General features: G+C 53.8%; 1 protein-coding gene across 1 annotated transcript in view; it reads right to left on the bottom strand.

Moving 5' to 3' along the window:
* Positions 1-25,039, bottom strand: part of DCHS1 (dachsous cadherin-related 1) — a 99,782-nt gene that overhangs the window by 14,544 nt on the left and 60,199 nt on the right. The window contains exons 11-20 of the mRNA XM_075337718.1: positions 23,825-24,064; positions 23,611-23,736; positions 23,334-23,543; positions 20,227-21,096; positions 11,469-11,582; positions 11,049-11,260; positions 10,814-10,968; positions 2,723-2,853; positions 1,630-1,916; positions 1,329-1,470 (exon numbers count right to left, since the gene is read on the bottom strand). Of these exons, the coding sequence (XP_075193833.1) occupies positions 1,329-1,470; positions 1,630-1,916; positions 2,723-2,853; positions 10,814-10,968; positions 11,049-11,260; positions 11,469-11,582; positions 20,227-21,096; positions 23,334-23,543; positions 23,611-23,736; positions 23,825-24,064 (2,487 nt within the window). The remainder of the gene's footprint in view (positions 1-1,328; positions 1,471-1,629; positions 1,917-2,722; positions 2,854-10,813; positions 10,969-11,048; positions 11,261-11,468; positions 11,583-20,226; positions 21,097-23,333; positions 23,544-23,610; positions 23,737-23,824; positions 24,065-25,039) is intronic.

Here is a 25,039-nt window from a genome sequence, read left to right as displayed (position 1 = left end):
CTCTTCTGTATTTGCTCCTTGCGGTGACTCCTCTGTATTTCCTCCTTATGGTGACCCCTCTGTATTTACTCCTTGTGGTGACTCCTCTGTATTTGCACCTTGTGGTGACTCCTCTGTATTTGCACCTTGTGGTGACTCCTCTGTATTTGCCCCTTGTGGTGTCTCCTTTGTATTTGTTCCTTGTGGTGACCCCTCTGTATTTGCTCCTTGTGGTGACCCCTCTGTATCTGCTCCTTGTGGTGACCCCTCTGTATTTGCACCTTGTGGTGTCTCCTCTGTATCTGCTCCTTGTGGTGACCCCTCTGTATTTGCACCTTGTGGTGACTCCTCTGTATTTGCCCCTTGTGGTTCTGTGATCAGCCATCACTGTTGTCTGTTGTGGACAGCAAGGCTTTTTAGTGTTCCCGGCTCACCAGTGCACTCTTTTTCTGCAGAATGTACCAGTTATTAACCCTAACCCTAACCCTAACCCGCTTCCCACCAATGACCCGCTTCCCATCTCCGACCCGCTTCCCACCAATGACCCATTTCCCATCTTCGACCCGCTTCCCACCAATGACCCGCTTCCCACCAACGACCCGCTTCCCACCAACGACCCACTTCCCACCAACGACCCGCTTCCCACCAACCTCCTTCCAATCTCTGACCCGCTTCCCACCAACGACCCGCTTCCCAGCAACCCCCTTCCCACACAGACCCGCTTCCCAGCAACCCCCTTCCCACCTCCGACCCGCTTCCCACCTCCAACCTGTTCATCCCACCAATATGGGTATACTTAGACGGGCTTTACACGTTGCGACATTGCTAGCATCGGCTAGCGATGCCGAGCGCGATAGTATCCGCCCCCGTCGCACATGCGATATGTGGTGATTGCTGCCGTAGTGAACATTATCGCTACGGCAGTGTCACACGCACATACCTGCTCAGCGACGTCGCTGTGACTGCCGAACTATCCCTCTTTCAAGGGGGAGGCGCGTTTGAGATTTTTTTCATGAGACGGTATAAATATTAAAATAACGTTCAAAGTTTTCAGGGTTAAAAGAAGACAAGTCCATTGCATTTAGCCATAAATGACCCTCAGATGAGAGTACGTCCCTTCTCTTGTGACTGTTTGCTCACGTCTGGTGCTAGGGATGGGGAGTCAGTAAAATTTAGCTGGATTTATACTGTACAATTATCGGGAAAGTGCTGCAGAGTCAATGCAGACAAAGCGATCTGCTATTGATCTAATACTGATCGTTGTGTGCACATCGTTAGCGGGTCATCAGGCTACTATAGATGAGTGGTCGCCTAACGCTACAAGTTGGGTAGTGTATACCTGGACTTACCATTATTGGGGTCGATGTGAAAGGAGCCGGTATCAAAGGACAACACTTTGTATGTGACTCTGCCCATCTCCCCGGAGTCTCGATCGGTGGCAGAAATAGTCACCAGCGGGGTCCACGCCGGAGTGTGCTCCATGACAGCGACCTGGCGGGGAGAAAGTCATCCTTTACTAATCACAAAGTGACAATTCAATGAACAAAATTGCAGGAAAGGGTAAATTTGTTCCTTCCTGTCATTTTGCAGGAGTGATAAGGTCCTCAGAGGACAAACCCTGGTGCGGGGGACCGCGCGACAGAGGCTGACCTGGTACAGGCTCTGTCTGAACTCGGGAGCATTATCGTTGATGTCCTGTAGGGTGAGTCTCACATCCGCACGAGTCTGGTGCTTTCCATCGGACGTCTGTATCGTTAGAGTGTATGATGCCCGCTCCTCGTAGTCCAGGGGCTCCGTAAGCCATATGTGCCCACCGTAACGGAAGATGCTGAATGTGCTCCCTGGGGAGCCATCAATGGTCAGCAGGTACCACAAGGGAGGGCCAGAGTCCACATCATTGGCTGTCACCTGAGCAATTTCTGAGCCAATCAGAGCATCTGTAGATGAGAGGATTGGTAATTGTGACTTGACGGACAGTTCAGACATGGCCACTGCTGCGCAACTCGGGCCGGACATCAGTGCCATCTACTACTCCTGCATTGTTGGTAAAAGCAGGGAAACAGATTGGGACCACCATTACAAATTGCACTGAAAAGTGGTTTTCTAGTGGATGGTCTATTAGGGTGAGGTCTTCTAGGGTATGTCTACTAGTGGGTGGGCTTCTAGTCAGTGGTTTCCTAGTTGTTGGTTTTATAGGGGATGGTCTTTAAGTTAGTGGTCTTCTAGTTCATGGTCTTCTAGTGGTTGGTCTCCAGGTGGCTGTTTAGTCAGTTTGTCTTCTAGTTGATGGACATCTAGTGGGTAGTGTCCTAGTGGCTGGTTTTATAGGGGATGTTTCCTAATGAGTAGTTTTGTAGTCAGTGGACTTCTACTGTGTGGTTTTTTAGGGGTTAGTCTTTTTAGTGGTGCTTTTCTAGTGGGTGGTGTATTAGGTTGTGGTCTTCAATGGGATGTTGCATACTGGATGGTTTTCTACTTGGTCTTCTAGGGATGGTCTTCTCAGCAGTGGATTTCTAGTGGATGGTCTATTAGAGTGTGTTCTTCTAGGGGATCTGGTCAGGTAAGTGGTATTCTAAGGAATGTTTTTTTAGTCAGTGGTCGTCTAGATTATTGTTTTCTAGTTGGCAAGTTTCTGGATTGTACTATTCAAATAGCAACCAAAAATATAGTCACTATATTTAAGATGATAAGGACTATTATGAAGATGACATCGTAGAAGAGTTTCTCATCTACAAATACCTACCCTCCCGGATACTGAGCTCTAGCTGGAGCGGGATGGTTGGACTGTTATCATTTACATCCATCACCACCAGGGTTAATGTAGCCGATCCGGTCAGAGGGGGGGAGCCGCGATCAGTCGCTGTGACCACCAACCTGGACAGAGACAAAGGCAATGTAAACTTAGCAGACCCCCGGTGAATTAAGCATTCAAACACACATCGTGCTGCAGAGCGATATATATATACACAGTACAGACCAAAGGTTTGGACACACCTTCTCATTCAAAGAGTTTTCTTTATTTTCATGACTCTGAAAATTGCAGATTCACATTGAAGCCATCAAAACTATGAATTATCACATGTGGAATGAAATACTTAACAATAAAGTGTGACACAACTGAAAATATGTCTTATATTCTAGGTTCTTCAAAGTAGCCTCCTTTTGCTTTGATTCCTGCTTTGCACACTCTTGCCATTCTGTTGATGAGCTTCAAGAGGTAGTCACCGGAAATGGTTTTCACTTCACAGGTGTGCCCTGTCAGGTTTAATAAGTGGGATTTCTTGCCTTATAAATGGGGTTGGGACCATCAGTTGTGTTGTGCAGACACACAGTGGATGGTGGATACACAGCTGATAGTCCTACTGAATAGACTGTTATAATTTGTATTATGGCAAGAAAAAAGCAGCTAAGTAAAGAAAAACGAGTGGCCATCATTACTTTAAGAAATGAAGGTCAGTCAGTCCGAAAAATTGGGAAAACTTTGAAAGTGTCCCCAAGTGCAGTGGCAAAAACCATCAAATGCTACAAAGAAACTGGCTCACATGAGGAACGCCCCAGGAAAGGAAGACCAAGAGTCCCCTCTGCTGCGGAGGATAAGTTTATCCAAGTCACCAGCCTCAGAAATCACAGGTTAACAGCAGCTCAGATGAGAGACCAGGTCAATGCCACACAGAGTTCTAGCAGCAGACACCTCTCTAGAACAACTGTTAAGAGGAGACTTTGTGCAGCAGGCCTTCATGGTAAAACAGCTGGTAGGAAACCACTGCTAAGGACAGGCAGCAAGCAGAAGAGACTTGTTTGGGCTAAAGAACACAAGGAATGGACATTAGACCAGTGGAAATCTGTGCTTTGGTCTGATGAGTCCAAATTTGAGATCTTTGGATCCATCCACCGTGTCTTTGTGCGACGCAGAAAAGGTGAACGGATGGACTCTATATGCCTGGTTCCCACCGTGAAATGGAGGAGGAGGTGTGATGGTGTGGGGGTGCTTTGCTGGTGACACTGTTGGGGATTTATTCAAAATTGAAGGCATAATGAACCAGCATGGCTACCACGGCATCTTGCAGCAGCATGCTATTCCATCCGGTTTGCGTTTAGTTGGACCATCATTTATTTTTCAACAGGACAATGACCCCAAACACACCTCCAGGCTGTGTAAGGGCTATTTGCCTAAGAAAGAGAGTGAGGGGTGCTACGCCAGATGACCTGGCCCCCACAATCACCAGACCTGAACCCAGTCGAGATGGTTTGGGGTGAGGTGGACCGCAGAGTGAAGGCAAAAGGGAAAACAAGTGCTAAGCATCTCTGGGAACTCCTTCAAGACTGTTGGAAGACCATTTCCGGTGACTACCTCTTGAAGCTCATCAAGAGAATGCCAAGAGTGTGCAAAGCAGTAATCAAAGCAAAAGGCGGCTACTGTGAAGAACCTAGAATATAAGACATATTTTCAGTTGTTTCACACTTTTTTATTAAGTATTTCATTCCACATGTGATAATTCATAGTTTTGATGCCTTCAATGTGAATCTACAATTTTCAGAGTCCTGAAGATAAAGAAAACTCTTTGAATGAGAAGGTGTGTCCAAACTTTCGGTCTGTAATGTGTGTATGTATATATATATATATATATATATATATATATATATATATATATATATATATATATATATATATATATCTATTAGTAGTGGATGAAAGTGTCGGCACCTTGAAATTACTCTACATCATGACGTATTTCTCCCAGATAATTATTACAATTACATGCTTCGTTATACACATGAGTAAAAAAAGGCAAATTGGACAGGATTTCCTACAAAACTCCAAAGATGTTCCGGACAGAATTGTTGTCCCCTCCTCTTAATATTTAGTTGCGTCCTTTACCCTCTGGAATAAATCCCTTCCATCAGTCGCCTCTTATCCCCGTCCACAAGCTTCTTCCTCCTGGCACCTGGAGTCTTGGACTCTTCGTTTTAATAAACGTCTCCAGGTCTCTCATATCTGAAGATGTCTTCTCTTCTTCTTATCTTCTTATCTCCTCCTCCAATCTTCAGATCTCTCCACACAAGTGAATGGGGTTTAGATCCGGACTCATTGCGGCCTCTTCAGGACTCTCCAGTACTTTGTTTCCATCCATTTCTGGGAATTCTTGAAGTGTTTGGGGTCATTGTCCTGGTGGAGACCCCTGACCTAGGCGCAGACCCAGCTTTCTTACAGTAGGCACTACATTGCTACCTAAAATCCTCTGGTATCCTCAGGTTTCATGATGTCTTGCACACAGTCACTGCACCCAGTGCCAGAAGCAGCAAAACATCCCCGAAACATCTCTGTCCTCCACCAGATGTGCCTGTAGGTTCTGTGGTCTTTTCTTTGTAGGCCTCATTCTGTTTTCAGTAAACAGTAGAATGATGCGCTTTACTAAAAAGCTCTCATCTGTCAACCAGACGCTTTCCCAGAAGGATTTTGGTTACTCCCTTACATTTTGGCTTTTTTCTGTCTCTGTGTCAGCAGTGGGGTCCTCCTGGGTCTCCTCCATAGCGTTTCATGTCATTCAGATGTGGACGGATAGTTTGCGCTGACACTGATGCCCCTGAGCTGCAGGACGACTTTAATTTCTTTGGATCTTGATTGGGGCTTATCCTACATCCGCACTATTACAACCTTTTATCAATTTTTCTCTGCCGTCCACATCCAGGAAGATTAGCTGCAGTGGGTTATAAATACTGATGAGAGAGAATACTTGACACTCAATCGAGTATCATGGTAGTCAGACGCAATGCTCGAGTTCCTACCCACATATTTCCTGGGTTTTTTTTCAGCCCCTAAATATGTGGGATTGCCTGCCAATCATGATAATGCAATACCTATATTGGCTAATGGCATTACTGTGATTGGTTGGCTGCAATGAGTCTATATAAGACCCGATGACACCATGTTCGAAACACTCTACCCGGAAATAGTGTAGGGACTAGGGAGAGATTCTGCTGGAAAAGGGATAGGGTGACAGAACCTGCTGGAACAAACTGAACCAACAGACCTGTTCAGGGCTAATTGAAAGCTATTCTATTGTCTAATAATACCGATTGTAGTCAGCATTTAGTGTAGGACAAGCTGCTGGAGAAGGGATAGTGTATTAGAAACCTGTAAGTAGGGATTACAGCCTTACAGTCCTCGCTGCTGAAACCTAAAACCAAAAGTCCTTTTCAGGCCTAAATCAATTCTATTCCCTATTAACCCCTTAACGACCGCGGGCCGTAAAATTACGTCCTAAATGACATAATCTTACTGCCCGCGGTCCTCCGGCGGCAGCATGCCGCGATCGGCACACATCTCAGCTGATTTTCACAGCTGAGATGTGTGCCTGCTAGGCACGAGCAGAGTCGTTATCTGCTCGTGCCGATTAACCCCTTATATGGCGCTGTCAATACATGACAGCGCCATTATAAGCGCGATCGCGGTAAAGTTTTACTTACCGCCAAAACCGGAAGTCACGTGACGCGATCACGTGACTCCCGATAGTTGTCATGGTAGCACAGGGTCATGTGATGACTCCTCTACTACACATGAATTGGTTTCACTTTCGCTGTGCCCGGGGCACAGCAAAAGAGAAAGACAGCGTATCTGCTGTTTACAGCCTTCCAGCTGTGATCAGCAGATACTGCAGAGCGATCGGAATGCTGATCGCAATAGCCCCCTAGGGGGACTAGTAAAATAAAAAAAAAAAGTAAAAAAAAAAGTTTTAAAAAATTAAAAAAAAACAAAAAAACCTAAAAGTTCAAATCACCCCCCATTCGCCCCATTGAAAATTAAAGGGTTAAAAAAATAAAAAATATACACACATTTGGTATCGCCGCGTTCAGAAACGCCCGATCTATCAAAATATAAAATCAATTAATCTGATCAGTAAACGGCGTAGCGGCAAAAAAATTCCAAACGCCAAAACGACGTTTTTTTGTCGCCACAACTTTTGCGCAAAATGCAATAAGAGGCGATCAAAACGTAGCATCTGCGCAAAAATGATACCGTTAAAAACGTCAGCTCGAGACACTAAAAATAAGCCGTCATTGAGCCTAAGATCCCGAAAAATGAGAACGCTACGGGTCACGGAATATGGCGTAAAACGTGCGCCACTTTTTTCGGACAAACTTCCGATTTTTTTTTAACCCCTTATATAAAAGTAAACCTATACATGTTTGGTGTCTACGAACTCACACTGACCTGAGGCATCACACCCACACATCAGTTTTACCATATAGTGAACACAGTGAATAAAATATCTCAAAAACCATAGTGCTATCGCACTTTTTTTGCAATTTTTCAGCATTTGGAATTTTTTTGCCATTTTCTAGTACACAATATGGTAAAACTGATGGTTTCATTTAAAAGTACAGCTCGTTCCGCAAAAAATGAGCCCTCACATGACCATATTGACTGAAAAATAAAAAAGTTACGTCTCTCAGAAAAAGAATGGCGAAAAAAAAAAACGGAAAGCGAAAAATCGGCCGGTCGTGAAAGGGTTAATACCACTATTATCTGCATTCAGTGTGGGGATAGCTGCTGGAGGAGGGATAGTTTTGGATTAGAGGCATATAGTCAGGTTATATTGGTTTACAGTCCTTCTATATGTTCACTGCTGCCACCTAACTACGTTGGTCAGGGCATGGGTGATGTTATGAGACACGTGCAGTGTAAGGCAGGGACTGCATACCAGGAAATATATTGGCGGCTGAACACCAAGTACCACAGGATGGCCGCCACCCTCAGATTATGGAAAGCCTTAGCACCTACAAGCCTAAACGGGAACATTTCCACGGCAAGCAGTCATGATATGCAAGCACGTAGCACCCTGTTCTTCATCCATCTCCACCTTGTCCATATGCGAAGCTTCCTCTTTAACTGTGAGCATCGATCGTTTAAGTAGACACAGAAGTGGGATGGTGACACTTGTTATGGCATCATAGCTGTTACCATCTTGGTCGGTTCCTCAAAGTGTTGTCAGTTGAGTGAGGGACGACCACTGGCCCTCTAAATATCTGCAGTGAGGGTCAGGTGATGGCCCTCTAAAGATTGTGAGTGAGGGCCGCTTGATGACTTGAGGAAGAGGTCCAGGAAACTAAACCATGAACTGTATAGCTTTTTTTGGGGTGGGAAGGGGTGCATGGGAATATACCAGAAAACAAACACATTTGACTTGGCTTTACGTTCTGCTGTTGTCATCCGGTGGGGTTGAGAAATCGGGGCTAATCCAGGCCTTGTTCATTTTGAGCACAGTAAGATGGTCAGCTTTGTTAGTTGACAGGCGTATGAGCCTATTAGTTATTATGACCCGGCGGCACTAAAAACCTACGGAATGACCTTTAGCAGGGAGGGAGCAGTGACTGCGGCCTGCAAGACTCTGATTTTCCTCAACTCTGCATAAAAAATAAATAAGGAAGCCTTCATACAATGGGAGAAAGACCCGAGTGCACCTCTTGTGTGAGTAAATGGACAAAGGACTTGTGGTTTCTTTCCCCCGGATGGGTTGGAGAAGTTTCCACAGAGGTAAATAGCTGGATCCAAGAGGAGCAAACAATGGTCTGCACACCAAAAAAAGACCTAAAACATAACTTTTAATAAAGTACCAATAAAGGAGTATACACTCAAAAGGTGAATAAAACCAGTGAAGCAATGATATTACTCACGCTGCAAAAGGGCATCAGACAAAGCCCAAGTCAAACCACCATTCCTAGGTCAATATCACAGTGGTATCCTCTAGACTAGGAACCATCCAGGAACCACCCGATAGGTGCCTAGAGGATGTATGACAATAATAAGACACACTCTCACCCACTACCCCTAATACAGTAGTCCCATCAAAAGGGGGAAGGGGGGGGGGGGGGGGACAAGAGTGTGCTAAAAATGCTGGCAGTGCAGGTCAGACTTACAAGGCGTAGTTAAATCCCCTATCAGAGGGAACCAATGCTGATCATGCACAGAAGATCAGGGTATAAAACATAGTACGTCCCGTAATGGAACAAGAAGTTCCCCCTTGGATGGATGGATGGAGAAGTTTCCCCCTCATGGTTCATGAATTTTCATTGGCAAAGGTCTTAAAAGAGATAATTAAAAAATAAAAGTTTGGAAACCCCTGATTCAATCTATTTCAAGCCTAGGGGCTGCCTGATGCCCAGAGCCGGCACAGGAGGACCTGCCGCCCACCTAAGTGGGAGCAAAGTCAGAGTCAGACTGCCTGAAGGTTGTTATTGTTAGATATACTGTGAGCCTCTGGGATTCCTTGTTATTGGCTACAGAAGTCCCACTCCTTCTGCATGTTTTCTGAGGCCTCCTCTACATTTCTGCCAGGGAGTATTGCAGTCCCCCCTACGTTTTGGCATCCCTGGCACTTAGTACATAGGCTTCACCAGGCTAGGAGTCCCACTCCTTACAAATGGGGAAAAATATGAGACATCTCATGGACAGGATTTCTGTTTTTCCTGACTGTAATAGAAAGCTGCTACATTTTTAGAAGAAGGAGCCTGTCGCTGCTTTCAGTGTTTTGCAGTGTTTGTTTCACCGTTGAAAGCCAAAACGTGAGTTGTGAACACGGCCAAACGGGTGCAGGAGGCGGTTTTTTCTCTGCAGTTAAATTTGCTTTATATGCAAGTTATATAGAATGTTTCTGAACATTATTTCTGTAATAGCCATGTTATCCTCGGTTTTGCATGTTTTCTTGTCAGTCAGTAATAGTGGCGTAATCCTCTGACACCATTGTTCCCAGCAGTGATCTGGGAGTCAGAGATCTGTCCGGGTGTCTTCCCCGTGCTGTTTCCGGCCCCCTCAGCCCTCCCCGGGGATCTGCCCATAAAATGCCTGCGCTTCTATTATAGTGGTTACTTGAGACGAGCAGCCGAGCGTTAGACATTGCTTGATTCGAGCAACGAGCACATGAGCATCTTACCGCTCGCTCATCACTAGTGCTAAACGTCTTCATTATGTTACACATTGTGGAGAAAGGAACATCAAGATCTCTGGAGATGGACTTATAGCTGTGAGATTGTTGATATATTATTGGTTCTCCAGTCCTCGTTTTCTTCTCCTCTCTCTGTCCTCCATGCTTAGTGCAGCGATTGAGGCAGCTTCTCCCCTCTCTGTCCTCCATACTTGGTGCAGCACACAAACACACACACACACACACACACACACACACACACACACACACACACACACACACACACAATGCAGAGATTGAGGCAGCTTCTCCCCTCTCTGTCCTCCATACTTGGTGCAGCACACACACACACACACACACACACAATGCAGAGATTGAGGCAGCTTCTCCCCTCTCTGTCCTCCATACTTGGTGCAGCACACACACACACACACACACACACATAATGCAGAGATTGAGGCAGCTTCTCCCCTCTCTGTCCTCCATGCTTAGTGCAGTACGCGCACACACATAATGCAGAGATTGAGGCAGCTTCTCCCCTCTCTGTCCTCCATACTTGGTGCAGCACACACACACACACACACAATGCAGAGATTGAGGCAGCTTCTCCCCCCTCTGTCCTCCATACTTGGTGCAGCACACACACACACACACACACACACACACACACACACACACACACACACACACACACACACACACAATGCAGAGATTGAGGCAGCTTCTCCCCTCTTTGTCCTCCATGCTTAGTGCAGAGATTGAGGCAGCTTCTCCCCTTTTTCTCTGTTTTCCGGTGTGATTTCCATATTGCCCACTTCTATTACTTTCATTGAAATTACGAGCAATTTGCCTTTTTTACTCTGATATTTGTTTTGTTCCAGTAAAAGTATTTGTTCTCCTCCCACACTCACCGCGCCTCGGACCAGATCTCACGATCTAATATAACGGCCGTAGTAACAATGCCTGTGTGAGGATCAATGCGAAACAGATCCCTCATGGGCTGGAACGGCTGGAACGTGTAGGTGATCTGCCCGTTCATTCCCTGATCAGGATCTTCAGCGAGAACCTAGAGACAAAGCCGTGGTATCATCAGTGCTTGCCTCCCACGCGGGGAGGGGGAGGGGGGTCACAGGGGCCGCCATATACCTGGATAATGCGGCTCCCGTCAGCCTGACCCTCCCGGATATACGCCGTATAGGAGGGAAGCTGGAAGCGCGGAGCATTGTCATTGGCATCCTGGAGCGCGACGGTGACTGTGGTGAAGGCGAAATGCTGCGCGGTCTCCGCCTGAATCACCAACTTATGGCGAGGAGTCGACTCAAAGTCCAGAGAGTCCGACCGCAAAACGGTGAGCTGCCCTGGAGGGAAATCACAAGGCATGTAAGGGGTTAACACCGCAGAGAAAGGTGCAGATTACTATGGGGGGGCGATCATACATCAGTGCGGGGGTCTCCACTATGCAGATTATAATACATCAGTGCGGGGGTCTCCACTATGCAGATTATACATCAGTGCGGGGGTCTCCACTATATAGATTATCATACATCAGTGGGGCCCAGTTTGTACCTGTATTTGGGCTGATGATAAAGGCGCCATTTTCATTTCCGCTCAGGATACTGTAGGTGATTTTCCCGCTGGAGCCTCCACTGTGCGCGGCCTTCACCGACCCGACCACGGAGCCTAGAAGAGACGACCAGAAGAGTCAGAGCGAGCGGAGCGAGGGGATTACTGATAGCGAGAAACTCAGGGGGCACCGCCCGCACGGAGAGATACAGGGGGCACCGCCCGCACAGCTACATACAGGGGGCACCACCCGCACAGCTACATACAGGGGGCACCACCCGCACAGCTACATACAGGGGGCACCACCCGCACAGCTACATACAGGAGATGTCGCCTGCACGCCTACACACAGGGGACGCCGCCGGCACGGCTACAGGGGACGCCGCCTGCACGGCTGCACACAGGGGACGCCGCCTGCACGACTACACACGGCGGACGCCGCCTGCACGGCTACACACAGGGGACGCCGCCTGAACGCCTACACACAGGGGACGCCGCCTGAACGCTTACACACAGGGGACGCCGCCTGAACGCCTACACACAGGGGACGCCGCCTGAACGCCTACACACAGGGGACGCCGCCTGCACGCCTACACAAAGGGGACGCCGCCTCCATGCCTACACACAGGGGACGCCGCCTGCACGGCTACACACAGGGGACGCCGCCTGCACGGCTACACACAGGGGACGCCGCCTGCACGGCTACACACAGGGGACGCGGCTAAACACAGGGGATGCGGCTACACACAGGGCATGGGGCTACACACAGGGGACGCCGCCTGAACGCCTACACACAGGGGACGCCGCCTGAACGCCTACACACAGGGGACGCCGCCTGCACGCCTACACAAAGGGGACGCCGCCTCCACGCCTACACACAGGGGACGCCACCTGCACGGCTACACACAGGGGACGCCGCCTGCACGGCTACACACAGGGGACGCCGCCTGCACGGCTACACACAGGGGACGCGGCTAAACACAGGGGATGCGGCTACACACAGGGCATGGGGCTACACACAGGGGACGCCGCCTGCATGGCTACACACAGAGGACGGGGCTCCACACAGGGGATGCCGCCTGCACGCCTACACATAGGGGACGACGCCGGCACGGCTACACACAGGGGACGCCACCTGCACGGCTACACACAGGGGACGCCGCCTGCACGGCTACACACAGGGGACGCCGCCTGCACGGCTACACACAGGGGACGCCGCCTGCACGGCTACACACAGGGGACGCCGCCTGCACGGCTACACACAGGGGACGCCGCCTGCACGGCTACACACAGGGGACGCGGTTACACACAGGGGACGGGGCTACACACAGGGGACGCGGCTACACACAGGGGACGCGGCTACACACAGGGGACGCCGCCGGCACGGCTATACACAGGGGATGCCGCCTGCACGGCTATACACAGGGGATGCCGCCTGCACGGCTATACACAGGGGATGCCGCCTGCACGGCTACACACAGGGGACGCCGTCTGCACGGCTACACACAGGGGACGCCGCCTGCACGGCTACACACAGGGGACGCCGTCTGCACGGCTACACACAGGGGACGCCGCCTGCACGGCTACACACAGGGGACGCCGCCTGCACGGCTACACACAGGAGACGCCGCCTGCACGGCTACACACAGGGCACGCCGCCGGCACGGCTACACACAGGGGACGCGGTTACACACAGGGGACGGGGCTACACACAGGGGACGCGGCTACACACAGGGGACGCGGCTACACACAGGGGACGGGGCTACACACAGGGGACGGGGCTACACACAGGGGACGCCGCCGGCACGGCTATACACAGGGGATGCCGCCTGCACGGCTATACACAGGGGATGCCGCCTGCACGGCTATACACAGGGGATGCCGCCTGCACGGCTACACACAGGGGATGCCGCCTGCACGGCTACACACAGGGGACGCCGCCTGCACGGCTACACACAGGGGACGCCGCCTGCACGGCTACACACAGGGGATGCCGCCTACACGGCTACACACAGGGGACGCCGCCTGCACGGCTACACACAGGGGATGCCGCCTGCACGGCTACACACAGGGGACGCTGCCTACACGGCTACACACAGGGGACGCCGCCTGCACGGCTACACACAGGGGACGCTGCCTGCATGGCTACACACAGGGGACGCCGCCTGCACGGCTACATAGAGGGGATGCCGCCTGCACGGATACACACAGGGGACGCTGCCTGCACGGCTACACACAGGGGACGCCGCCTGCACGGCTACACACAGGGGATGCCGCCTGCACGGCTACACACAGGGGATGCCGCCTGCACGGCTACACACAGGGGACGCCGCCTGCACGGCTACACACAGGGGACGCCGCCTGCACGGCTACACACAGGGGACGCCGCCTGCACGGCTACACACAGGGGACGCCGCCTGCACGGCTACACACAGGGGACGCCGCCTACACACAGGGGACGCCGCCTGCACGGCTACATACAGGGGACGCCGCCTGCACGGCTACACACAGGGGACGCCGCCTACACGTCTACACACAGGGGACGCCGCCTGCACGGCTACACACAGGGGACGCCGCCTGCACGGCTACACACAGGGGACGCCGCCTACACGGCTACACACGGGGGACGACGCCTGCACGGCTACACACGGGGGACGCCGCCTGCACGGCTACACACGGGGGACGCCGCCTGCACGGCTACACACGGGGGACGCCGCCTGCACGGCTACACACGGGGGACGCCGCCTGCACGGCTACACACGGGGGACGCCGCCTGCACGGCTACACACGGGGGACGCCGTCTGCACGGCTACACACAGGGGACGCCGCCTGCACGGCTACACACAGGGGACGCCGCCTCCACGCCTACACACAGGGGACGCCGCCTACACGGCTACACACAGGGGACGCCGCCTGCACGGCTACACACAGGGGACGCCGCCTGCACGGCTACACACAGGGGACGCTGCCTACACGGCTACACACAGGGGACGCCGCCGGCACGGCTACACACAGGGGATGCCGCCTGCATGGCTACACACAGGGGACGCCGCCTGCACGGCTACACACAGGGGACGCGGCTAAACACAGGGGACGCGGCTACACACAGGGGACGGGGCTACACACAGGGGACGCTGCCTACAAGGCTACACACAGGGGACGCCGCCGGCACGGCTATACACAGGGGACGCGGTTACACACAGGGGACGGGGCTACACACAGGGGGCGGGGCTACACACAGGGGACGGGGCTACACACAGGGGACGGGGCTACACACAGGGGACGGGGCTACACACAGGGGACGCCGCCGGCACGGCTATACACAGGGGATGCCGCCTGCACGGCTATACACAGGGGATGCCGCCTGCACGGCTATACACAGGGGATGCCGCCTGCACGGCTATACACAGGGGACTCCGCCTGCACGGCTACACACAGGGGACGCCGCCTGCACGGCTACACACAGGGGACGCGGCTAAACACAGGGGACGCGGCTACACACAGGGGACGGGGCTACACACAGGGGACGGGGCTACACACAGGGGACGCTGCCTACACGGCTACACACAGGGGACGCCGCCGGCACGGCTACACACAGGGGATGCCGCCTGCAGGGCTATACACAGGGGACGCCGCCTGCACGGCTACACACAGGGGACGCGGCTACACACAGGGGACACGGCTACACACAGGGGACGCCGCCTGCACGGCTATACACAGGGGATGCCGCCTGCACGGCTATACACAGGGGACGCTGCCTACAAGGCTACACACAGGGGACGCCGCCTGCACGGCTACACACAGGGGATGCGGCTAAACACAGGGGACGCGGCTACACACAGGGGACGGGCTACACACAGGAGACGCTGCCTACAAGGCTACACACAGGGGACGCCGCTGGCACGGCTATACACAGGGGACGCGGTTACACACAGGGGACGAGGCTACACACAGGGGACGCCGCCTGCATGGCTACACACAGGGGACGGGGCTACACACAGGGGACGGGGCTACACACAGGGGACGGGGCTACACACAGGGGACGGGGCTACACACAGGGGACGGGGCTACACACAGGGGACGCCGCCGGCACGGCTATACACAGGGGATGCCGCCTGCACGGCTATACACAGGGGATGCCGCCTGCACGGCTACACACAGGGGATGCCGCCTGCACGGATACACACAGGGGACGCCGCCTGCACGGCTACACACAGGGGACGCCGCCTGCACGGCTACACACAGGGGACGCCGCCTGCACGGCTACACACAGGGGATGCCGCCCGCACGGCTACACACAGGGGACGCCGCCTGCACGGCTACACACAGGGGACGCCGCCTGCACGGCTACACACGGGACGCCGCCTGCACGGCTACACACAGGGGACGCCGCCTGCACGGCTACACACAGGGGACGCCGCCTGCACGGCTACACACAGGGAACGCCGCCTGCACGGCTACACACAGGGAACGCCGCCTGCACGCCTACACAAAGGGGACGCCGCCTGCACGGCTACACACAGGGGACGCCGCCTGCACGGCTACACACAGGGGACGCCGCCTGCACGTCTACACACAGGGGACGCCGCCTGCACGGCTACACACAGGGGACGCCGCCTGCACGGCTACACACAGGGGACGCCGCCTACACGGCTACACACGGGGGACGACGCCTGCACGGCTACACACGGGGGACGACGCCTGCACGGCTACACACGGGGGACGCCGCCTGCACGGCTACACACGGGGGACGCCGCCTGCACGGCTACACACGGGGGACGCCGTCTGCACGGCTACACACAGGGGACGCCGCCTGCACGGCTACACACAGGGGACGCCGCCTCCACGCCTACACACAGGGGACGCCGCCTACACGGCTACACACAGGGGACGCCGCCTGCACGGCTACACACAGGGGACGCCGCCTGCACGGCTACACACAGGGGACGCTGCCTACACGGCTACACACAGGGGACGCCGCCGGCACGGCTACACACAGGGGATGCCGCCTGCATGGCTACACACAGGGGACGCCGCCTGCACGGCTACACACAGGGGACGCGGCTAAACACAGGGGACGCGGCTACACACAGGGGACGGGGCTACACACAGGGGACGCTGCCTACAAGGCTACACACAGGGGACGCCGCCGGCACGGCTATACACAGGGGACGCGGTTACACACAGGGGACGGGGCTACACACAGGGGACGCCGCCTGCATGGCTACACAGGGGACGCGGCTACACACAGCGGACGCGGCTACACACAGGGGACGGGGCTACACACAGGGGACGGGGCTACACACAGGGGACGGGGCTACACACAGGGGACGGGGCTACACACAGGGGACGCCTACAAGGCTACACACAGGGGACGCCGCCGGCACGGCTATACACAGGGGATGCCGCCTGCACGGCTATACACAGGGGATGCCGCCTGCACGGCTATACACAGGGGATGCCGCCTGCACGGCTATACACAGGGGACTCCGCCTGCACGGCTACACACAGGGGACGCCGCCTGCACGGCTACACACAGGGGACGCGGCTAAACACAGGGGACGTGGCTACACACAGGGGACGGGGCCACACACAGGGGACGGGGCTACACACAGGGGACGCTGCCCGCACGGCTACACACAGGTGATGCCGCCTGCACGGCTATACACAGGGGACGCCGCCTGCACGGCTACACACAGGGGACGCGGCTACACACAGGGGACACGGCTACACACAGGGGACGCCGCCTGCACGGCTATACACAGGGGATGCCGCCTGCACGGCTATACACAGGGGACGCTGCCTACAAGGCTACACACAGGGGACGCCGCCTGCACGGCTACACACAGGGGATGCGGCTAAACACAGGGGACGCGGCTACACACAGGGGACGGGCTACACACAGGAGACGCTGCCTACAAGGCTACACACAGGGGACGCTGCTGGCACGGCTATACACAGGGGACGCGGTTACACACAGGGGACGAGGCTACACACAGGGGACGCCGCCTGCATGGCTACACACAGGGGACGGGGCTACACACAGGGGACGGGGCTACACACAGGGGACGGGGCTACACACAGGGGACGCCTACAAGGCTACACACAGGGGACGCCGCCGGCACGGCTATACACAGGGGATGCCGCCTGCACGGCTATACACAGGGGATGCCGCCTGCACGGCTATACACAGGGGATGCCGCCTGCACGGATACACACAGGGGACGCCGCCTGCACGGCTACACACAGGGGACGCCGCCTGCACGGCTACACACAGGGGACGCCGCCTGCACGGCTACACACAGGGGACGCCGCCTGCACGGCTACACACAGGGGACGCCGCCTGCACGGCTACACACAGGGGACGCCGCCTGCACGGCTACACACAGGGGACGCCGCCTGCACGGCTACACACAGGGAACGCCGCCTGCACGCCTACACAAAGGGGACGCCGCCTGCACGGCTACACACAGGGAACGCCGCATGCACGCCTACACACAGGGGACGCGGCTAATCACAGGGGATGCGGCTACACACAGGGGACGGGGCTACACACAGGGGACGCCGCCTGCACGGCTACACACAGGGGACGCTGCCTGCACGGCTAAACACAGGGGACGCCGCCTGCACGGCTAAACACAGGGGACGCCGCTTGCATGGCTACACACAGGGGACGCCGCCTGCACGGCTACACACAGGGGACGCGGCTACACACAGGGGACGCCGCCTGCATGGCTACACACAGGGGACGCCGCCTGCATGGCTACACACAGGGGATGCCGCCTGCACGGCTACACACAGGGGACGCCGCCTGCACGGCTACACACAAGGGACGCCGCCTGCACGGATACACACAGGGGACGCCGCCTGCACGGCTACACACAGGGGACGCCGCCTGCACGCCTACACACAGGGGACGCGGCTAAACACAGGGGACGCGGCTACACACAGGGGACGGATCTACACACAGGGGACGCCGCCTGCATGGCTACACACAGGGGACGCCGCCTGCACGGCTACACACAGGGAACGCCGCCTGCACGCCTACACACAGGGCACGCGGCTAAACACAGGGGACGCGGCTACACACAGGGGACGGGGCTACACACAGGGGATGCTGCCTGCACGGCTACACACAGGGGACGCCGCCTGCACGGCTACACACAGGGGACGCCGCCTGCACGGCTACACACAGGGGACGCGGCTACACACAGGGGACGGGGCTACACACAGGGGACGGGGCTACACACAGGGGACGGGGCTACACACAGGGGACGGGGCTACACACAGGGGACGGGGCTACACACAGGGGACGGGGCTACACACAGGGGACGGCGCTACACACAGGGGACGCGGCTACACACAGGGGACGCGGCTACACACAGGGGACGCGGCTACACACAGGGGACGCGGCTACACACAGGGGACGCTGCCCGCACAGCTGCATGCCGTCATTGTGAGGGAGGGGAGAGGCAGTGAACCACCTACCCACATCAAACGTCATGGAGAGGGAGTTCAGTAGTGTGCGGACATCGTGTGACCTGAGGATGGCTGCTTTTGCACGCAGGCTGCCGACCTGAGCGCCGGGGTGCAGGGCTGTGCGGGCCCGGGTGGTGGGGTGCAGGGCTGTGCGGGTCGGGGTGCAGGGCTGTGCGGGTCGGGGTGCAGGGCTGTGCGGGTCGGGGTGGTGGGGTGCAGGGCTGTGCGGGGTGGTGGGGTGCAGGGCTGTGCGGGTCGGGGTGGTGGGGTGCAGGGCTGTGCGGGGTGTAGGATGCAGCGGTTTTGCTTTTGCAGTGGGGGGTGTAGCGTCTGAGTGCACGGTGCTGTGTGGTGTCTCCGAGCAGAAGGTGGAGGAGCTGCTGAAGTCGAGGTCACTGACATCACTGTACCATCCACAAGGGTGCGCGCTGCTGCTTTCTATTATCTGCCAATACACACACACGTGGCAAATTCCCTGATGTCACTGCACCGACCACAAGGATGCGCGCTGCTGCCCTCTGTTATCTGCCAATACGCACACTCGTGGCCTATTCACTGATGTCACTGCACTGACCACAAGTTCGTGTGCTGCTGCTCTCTGTTATCTGCAAATACACACGTTCAGCCTATTCACTGATGTCACCTGCGCCGACCACCGCACGCTGCTGCTGTCTGATAGCTGCCAATACACATATATATTTATTCACTAAATAATGGTGAACACGTCCTTCTGACACAAGCCGGCAGTGAACCGTTTGGCCGGCGCATGCGCAGTGACGTGTTCATCTTGTAGTAGAATTCTTCAATAAAATCCGCCATTTCTCGAGGCCTCTGTCTCTGTGGATATCATCAGTCTGTTTCAGATGTTATTCGCAGACAGTGTCTTCAATAAAATGGAGCTGGAGTTGGCGGTATGCGCATGCGCTGACTCTGGCGCTATACTGCATGAACACACCGGCCTTAGGGATGATGACAGGGGTCAAAATGTAAATAAAGGGGAGAAAAGCAGCCAGGGGAGGAGTAGATAAATAAGACCCCGACCACAAAGTCCTGCCCTGACGCTTCATCATCAGCCCCGACGCTTCATCATTAGCCCCGGGCGTGGAATGGGCTCCAGAGCTAGTGTATATGTAACGTGTCTATAGTGCCAGCCGTGTCCCCCTGCCTTCCCTGTGTAGAGACCCCTCACTTGGTGGATACGCGGGAGCCTTGTGTCACTGACCCTTGATGAAGAGGCGCGGTCTCACTGGCACCACAGTGCGGGTTTCTGATATTCGCTCACCTTGCTGACTGTTTTCTGACAAGCTGAACTCGTTGCCATCCCTCGGGAACCTCGGCCCCCGTGCGGCCTCCTCTCGGACATGAATGACCAGAACGGCTGTGGTGGACAATGGTGGCTCGCCTAGATCCGAGGCTTGTACAAACACAGTGCGGTCTCGTGGGCTCATGCCATCCAGAGGTTCCAGCAGGCGCACTTCACCGGTATAAGGGTCTACAGAAAAGCGTCCAGTTCCAGAGAGCGGTGCCAACCTGTATAAGATGGAAGCATTGGCACCAGCATCCTTATCTTCTGCTCTCATTGCGGCCAAGGTCCTCTTGATGGGGGTGTTACGAGACAGATTCAGGTGAAACGGACTACGTAGAAATGTTGGAGGATTATCATTGACGTCCTTGACTATAACTGTCACGCTAGCTTCTGCACTGCGTGGTCCAGACGGGTCAGAATCCATCACCCATGCCAAGAAGGTGTATGCAGCCCGGCGCTCTCGATCCAGCTGAATCGCTGTAGTGATATGTCCAGTCAGTGTGTCAATGTGGAATGCGCCTTGTGTCCCATTAGAGAGATGGAAAGTGGTTCTCCCATTGTGGCCATAATCAGGATCTAGGGCAGTCAACTTCAGAACCAAGCTACCCACTGGAGCATCTTCGGGAACCTCAGCGTTGAATGATGATGCGGAGAAGGTGGGGGCATTGTCATTCAGGTCTACAACAGAGACGGAGATGGTGGTGGAAGCACTGAGGGATGGATCTCCACAATCACGGACTATCACAGTAAGCTGGTAGTCTGACACAGACTCCCGGTCCAATGCTCTAGTTGTTGACAGAGTTCCTGATGAAGGATCTAAGAGGAAGTCTTGTAATGGATCACCATCTGCAAAAAAAGTTATGGATGTCATGAAGTCAACAAGAAATGTCATCAGAAACCTAAAACACCATCATGAAAGTCAACAAGAAACATTGTATCAGGAACTTATGAAATGAATGAGAAGCATGGAGTCAGGAACCTGAGATATTCTCATGGAAGTCAAGGAGAAACATGGTGTCAGGAACCTAAGATATTCTCATGGACGTCAAGGAGAAACATGGTGTCAGGAACCTGAGATATTGTCATGGACGTCAAGGAGAAACATGGTGTCAGGAACCTAAAGGTGGCTTTACACGCTACGAGATTGCTAAAGCGGTCTCGTTGGGGGTCACGGAATTTGTCACGCACATCCGGCCGCTTTAGCGGTGTCGTTGCGTGTGACACCTATTACCGATTTTGAATCGTTGCAAAAAAACGTTCAAAATCGCTAATCGGTGACATCCCCCCTAAACTCAATTATCGTTGCTGCTGCATGTACGATGTAGTTCGTAGTTCCTGCGGCAGCACACATTGCTACGTGTAACACCGCAGGAACAAGGAACCTCACCTTACCTGCGTCCCGCCCGCAATGAGGAAGAAAGGAGGTGGGCGGGATGTTCGTCCCGCTCATCTCCGCCCCTCCGCTTTGATTGGGCAGCCGCTTAGTGACGTCACTGACGCCGAACGAACCGCCCCCTTAGAAAGGAGGCGGCTCGCCGGTCACAGCGACGTCGCTAGGCAGGTAAGTAGTGTGACAGGTCCGCGCGATGTTGTGCGCCACGGGCAGCGATATGCCCGTGTCGCACAACCGATGGGGGCGGGTACGCACGCTAGCGATCTTGCTAGCGAGATTGCAGCGTGTAAAGCGGCCTTAAGATATTATTATAGAAGTCAAGGAGAAACATAGAGTCAGGAACCTGAGATATTGTCATGGAAGTCAAAGAGAAACATGGTGTCAGGAACCTAAGATATTGCCATGGAGTCAAAGAGAAACATGGTGTCAGGAACCTGAGATATTGTCATGGAGTCAAAGAGAAACATGGTGTCAGGAACCTGAGATATTGTCATGGAAGTCAAAGAGAAACATGGTGTCAGGAACCTGAGATATTGTCATGGAGTCAAAGAGAAACATGGTGTCAGGAACCTGAGATATTGTCATGGAAGTCAAAGAGAAACATGGTGTCAGGAACCTGAGATATTGTCATGGAGTCAAAGAGAAACATGGTGTCAGGAACCTGAGATATTGTCATGGAGTCAAAGAGAAACATGGTGTCAGGAACCTGAGATATTGTCATGGAGTCAAAGAGAAACATGGTGTCAGGAACCTGAGATATTGTCATGGAAGTCAAAGAGAAACATGGTGTCAGGAACCTGAGATATTGTCATGGAAGTCAAAGAGAAACATGGTGTCAGGAACCTGAGATATTGTCATGGAAGTTAAAGAGAAACATGGTGTCAGGAACCTTAGATATTGTCATGGAAGTCAAAGAGAAACATGGTGTCAGGAACCTGATATATTGACATGGAAGTCAAAGAGAAACATGGTGTCAGGAACCTGAGATATTGTCATGGAAGTTAAAGAGAAACATGGTGTCAGGAACCTGAGATATTGTCATGGAGTCAAAGAGAAACATGGTGTCAGGAACCTGAGATATTGTCATGGAAGTCAAAGAGAAACATGGTGTCAGGAACCTGAGATATTGTCATGGAAGTTAAAGAGAAACATGGTGTCAGGAACCTGAGATATTGTCATGGAAGTTAAAGAGAAACATGGTGTCAGGAACCTGAGATATTGTCATGGAGTCAAAGAGAAACATGGTGTCAGGAACCTGAGATATTGTCATGGAAGTCAAAGAGAAACATGGTGTCAGGAACCTAAGATACCATCATGGACATCAATGAGAAATGTGGAAATCGATAATATTATAATGGATGTCAATGAGAAACAAGGCGCCAAGAAGCAATTATGTAAGTCAATAACAAACGTAGCGTCAGAAATGTAAGATACTATTATCGCAGTCAATGACAAACATGGTATCAGGAACCTAAGATACCATCATGGAACTCAAGGAAAAGCGTGATTGGAGGAACCTAAGATAGCTTTGAAGTGAATGAGGGGTCAGGAAGCTGAGAAAGGATTGGTTAAGAAGTAACATGGTGCCATGGAGCTAAGATCCCATGGCTATATGTCCAGCCTGCACTAGTCGTGATCCCATAGTCTTATCCTCATACCTCAGACATCTGCTGATGTGAGGGACACTCACCGATCAGGCGATATCGCAGCTGCCCATTACTTCCCATATCCAGGTCCCAGGCTCGGAGGACACCCAGTGTCATTGGCTCCTGATTCTCAGGAACTTCAAGGAAGATGTTGTCAGTCTGGAATATGGGAGCGTTGTCATTCTCATCTCCAACAGTGAGGTGAATCCTGACCTCAGACACCTTTGGTGGGGACCCTCCGTCCCGGGCATATGCTAGAACACATGATGGGCCGTCAGTATACATGTACATATAGTGATGTCCTGGTCATTTTATATCTACCTGTCAGCTTGTAGACATCTCTTTTCTCCCGGTCAAGTGGCTTCTTGGTGGTGAGGATTCCAGTTTGAGGATCCAGTGAGAATTCATCGCCCGTGACCCCTCCATATGTGACTTGTCCTCCGGAACCTGAATAGTACATAAGATTGTCAGAACAGGTTACATTGAGATGCTCAATGACGTCCATTCATGTCGCTCTTGCATGCCTTCTACTCACCGAGATCCCGGTCCACCGCCTGTAGTCTGAGGACAGTGGTGCCGGCCGCCTGATTCTCCTGGACATTGCCTTCATACTGCGTTTTCTCAAAGACAGGAATCTCATCATTCACATCAAGAATGGAGATGGAGAGTGTCTGTGTGCTGGAGAGACGCGGAGAGCCGTAATCCATGACTACCACAGTCAGGTTATAGCCAGCCGTCTCTTCACGGTCCAAAGCCCGGACTACCGAGAGCGCACCTGCAAGGAGCAGATAATGGAGTGAGCACCAATAAATCTAGTAATATCATTAACGTCCCGAAATCCTGAGACCCTACATCGCCACGACTAATGGAATATGACCGGCCACAAGATGGCCATATAGATTAGGATGTACGGGGCGGACAAACTGCAGCTGCACAGGGGTCCTGAAGAAGGAGGCCCAAATAACTGCTGAAGACGATTGGTCCAGAAGGAGATGCAGGGGCCTGCTCTGCAAATGACCCCATCAAGGGCCCCAGCATCTTCTACTGACAGGATCTGTGCAGGGACGGAGGGGCTGAGCTTTGTACAGTGAGGGGGGTCCTGTGGAGTTGGGGCTGCTCCCTGGACACCAGCCTCCATGCGTCCTGCTGCTAGGGGGGATTCTACAGAGGGGAGATAGTTGTGCATGGTGTAGACATTATCCTCAGCCAATATCAGGGGGAGACCGGAGAGGACCCCCTTATACAGTCCGCACTGTAGTGACACTGGTGCCTCATCTCGTCAATCAATCACAGACTCCGCTTTATGCGCACGCCTGTGATTGGCTGACACTTAATGAAGCCATGGATCCACATAAGGCCCGAGTGGGCAGATTCTCAATGGGCCACTGTTCTGTGCACTCCAGCTGCACTATGTGCCCGGGTCCGTGTGGGGGGCGGCAGCCATTGTACTCGGTGTCTGAGAAAAAAATCATTCTGGGCAGCTGTGGGTGGAGAGCTAGTGCCACACCGTGGCTCATAAGATAGGGCCACGCCGTGGCTGGGGAGCTAGCGCAACACTGTGGCTCATGGGATAGGGCCACGCCGTGGCTGGGGAGCTAGTGCCACACCGTGGCTCATTGGATAGGACAACACCGTGCCTGCGGAGCTAGCGCCACACAGTGGCTCATGGGGTAGGGCCGCATAATGACTTAGGGACTAGCACCACACTGTGGCTCAGGGACTAGTGCCTCATGGTGGCTCAGTGGCTAGC

Source organism: Anomaloglossus baeobatrachus, chromosome 2, assembly GCF_048569485.1.
Source record: "Anomaloglossus baeobatrachus isolate aAnoBae1 chromosome 2, aAnoBae1.hap1, whole genome shotgun sequence".
NCBI classification, from domain to species: Eukaryota; Metazoa; Chordata; class Amphibia; order Anura; family Aromobatidae; genus Anomaloglossus; species Anomaloglossus baeobatrachus.
Note: the sequence above shows the minus strand (reverse complement) of the source record. Positions and strands in the feature narration are given on the sequence as shown.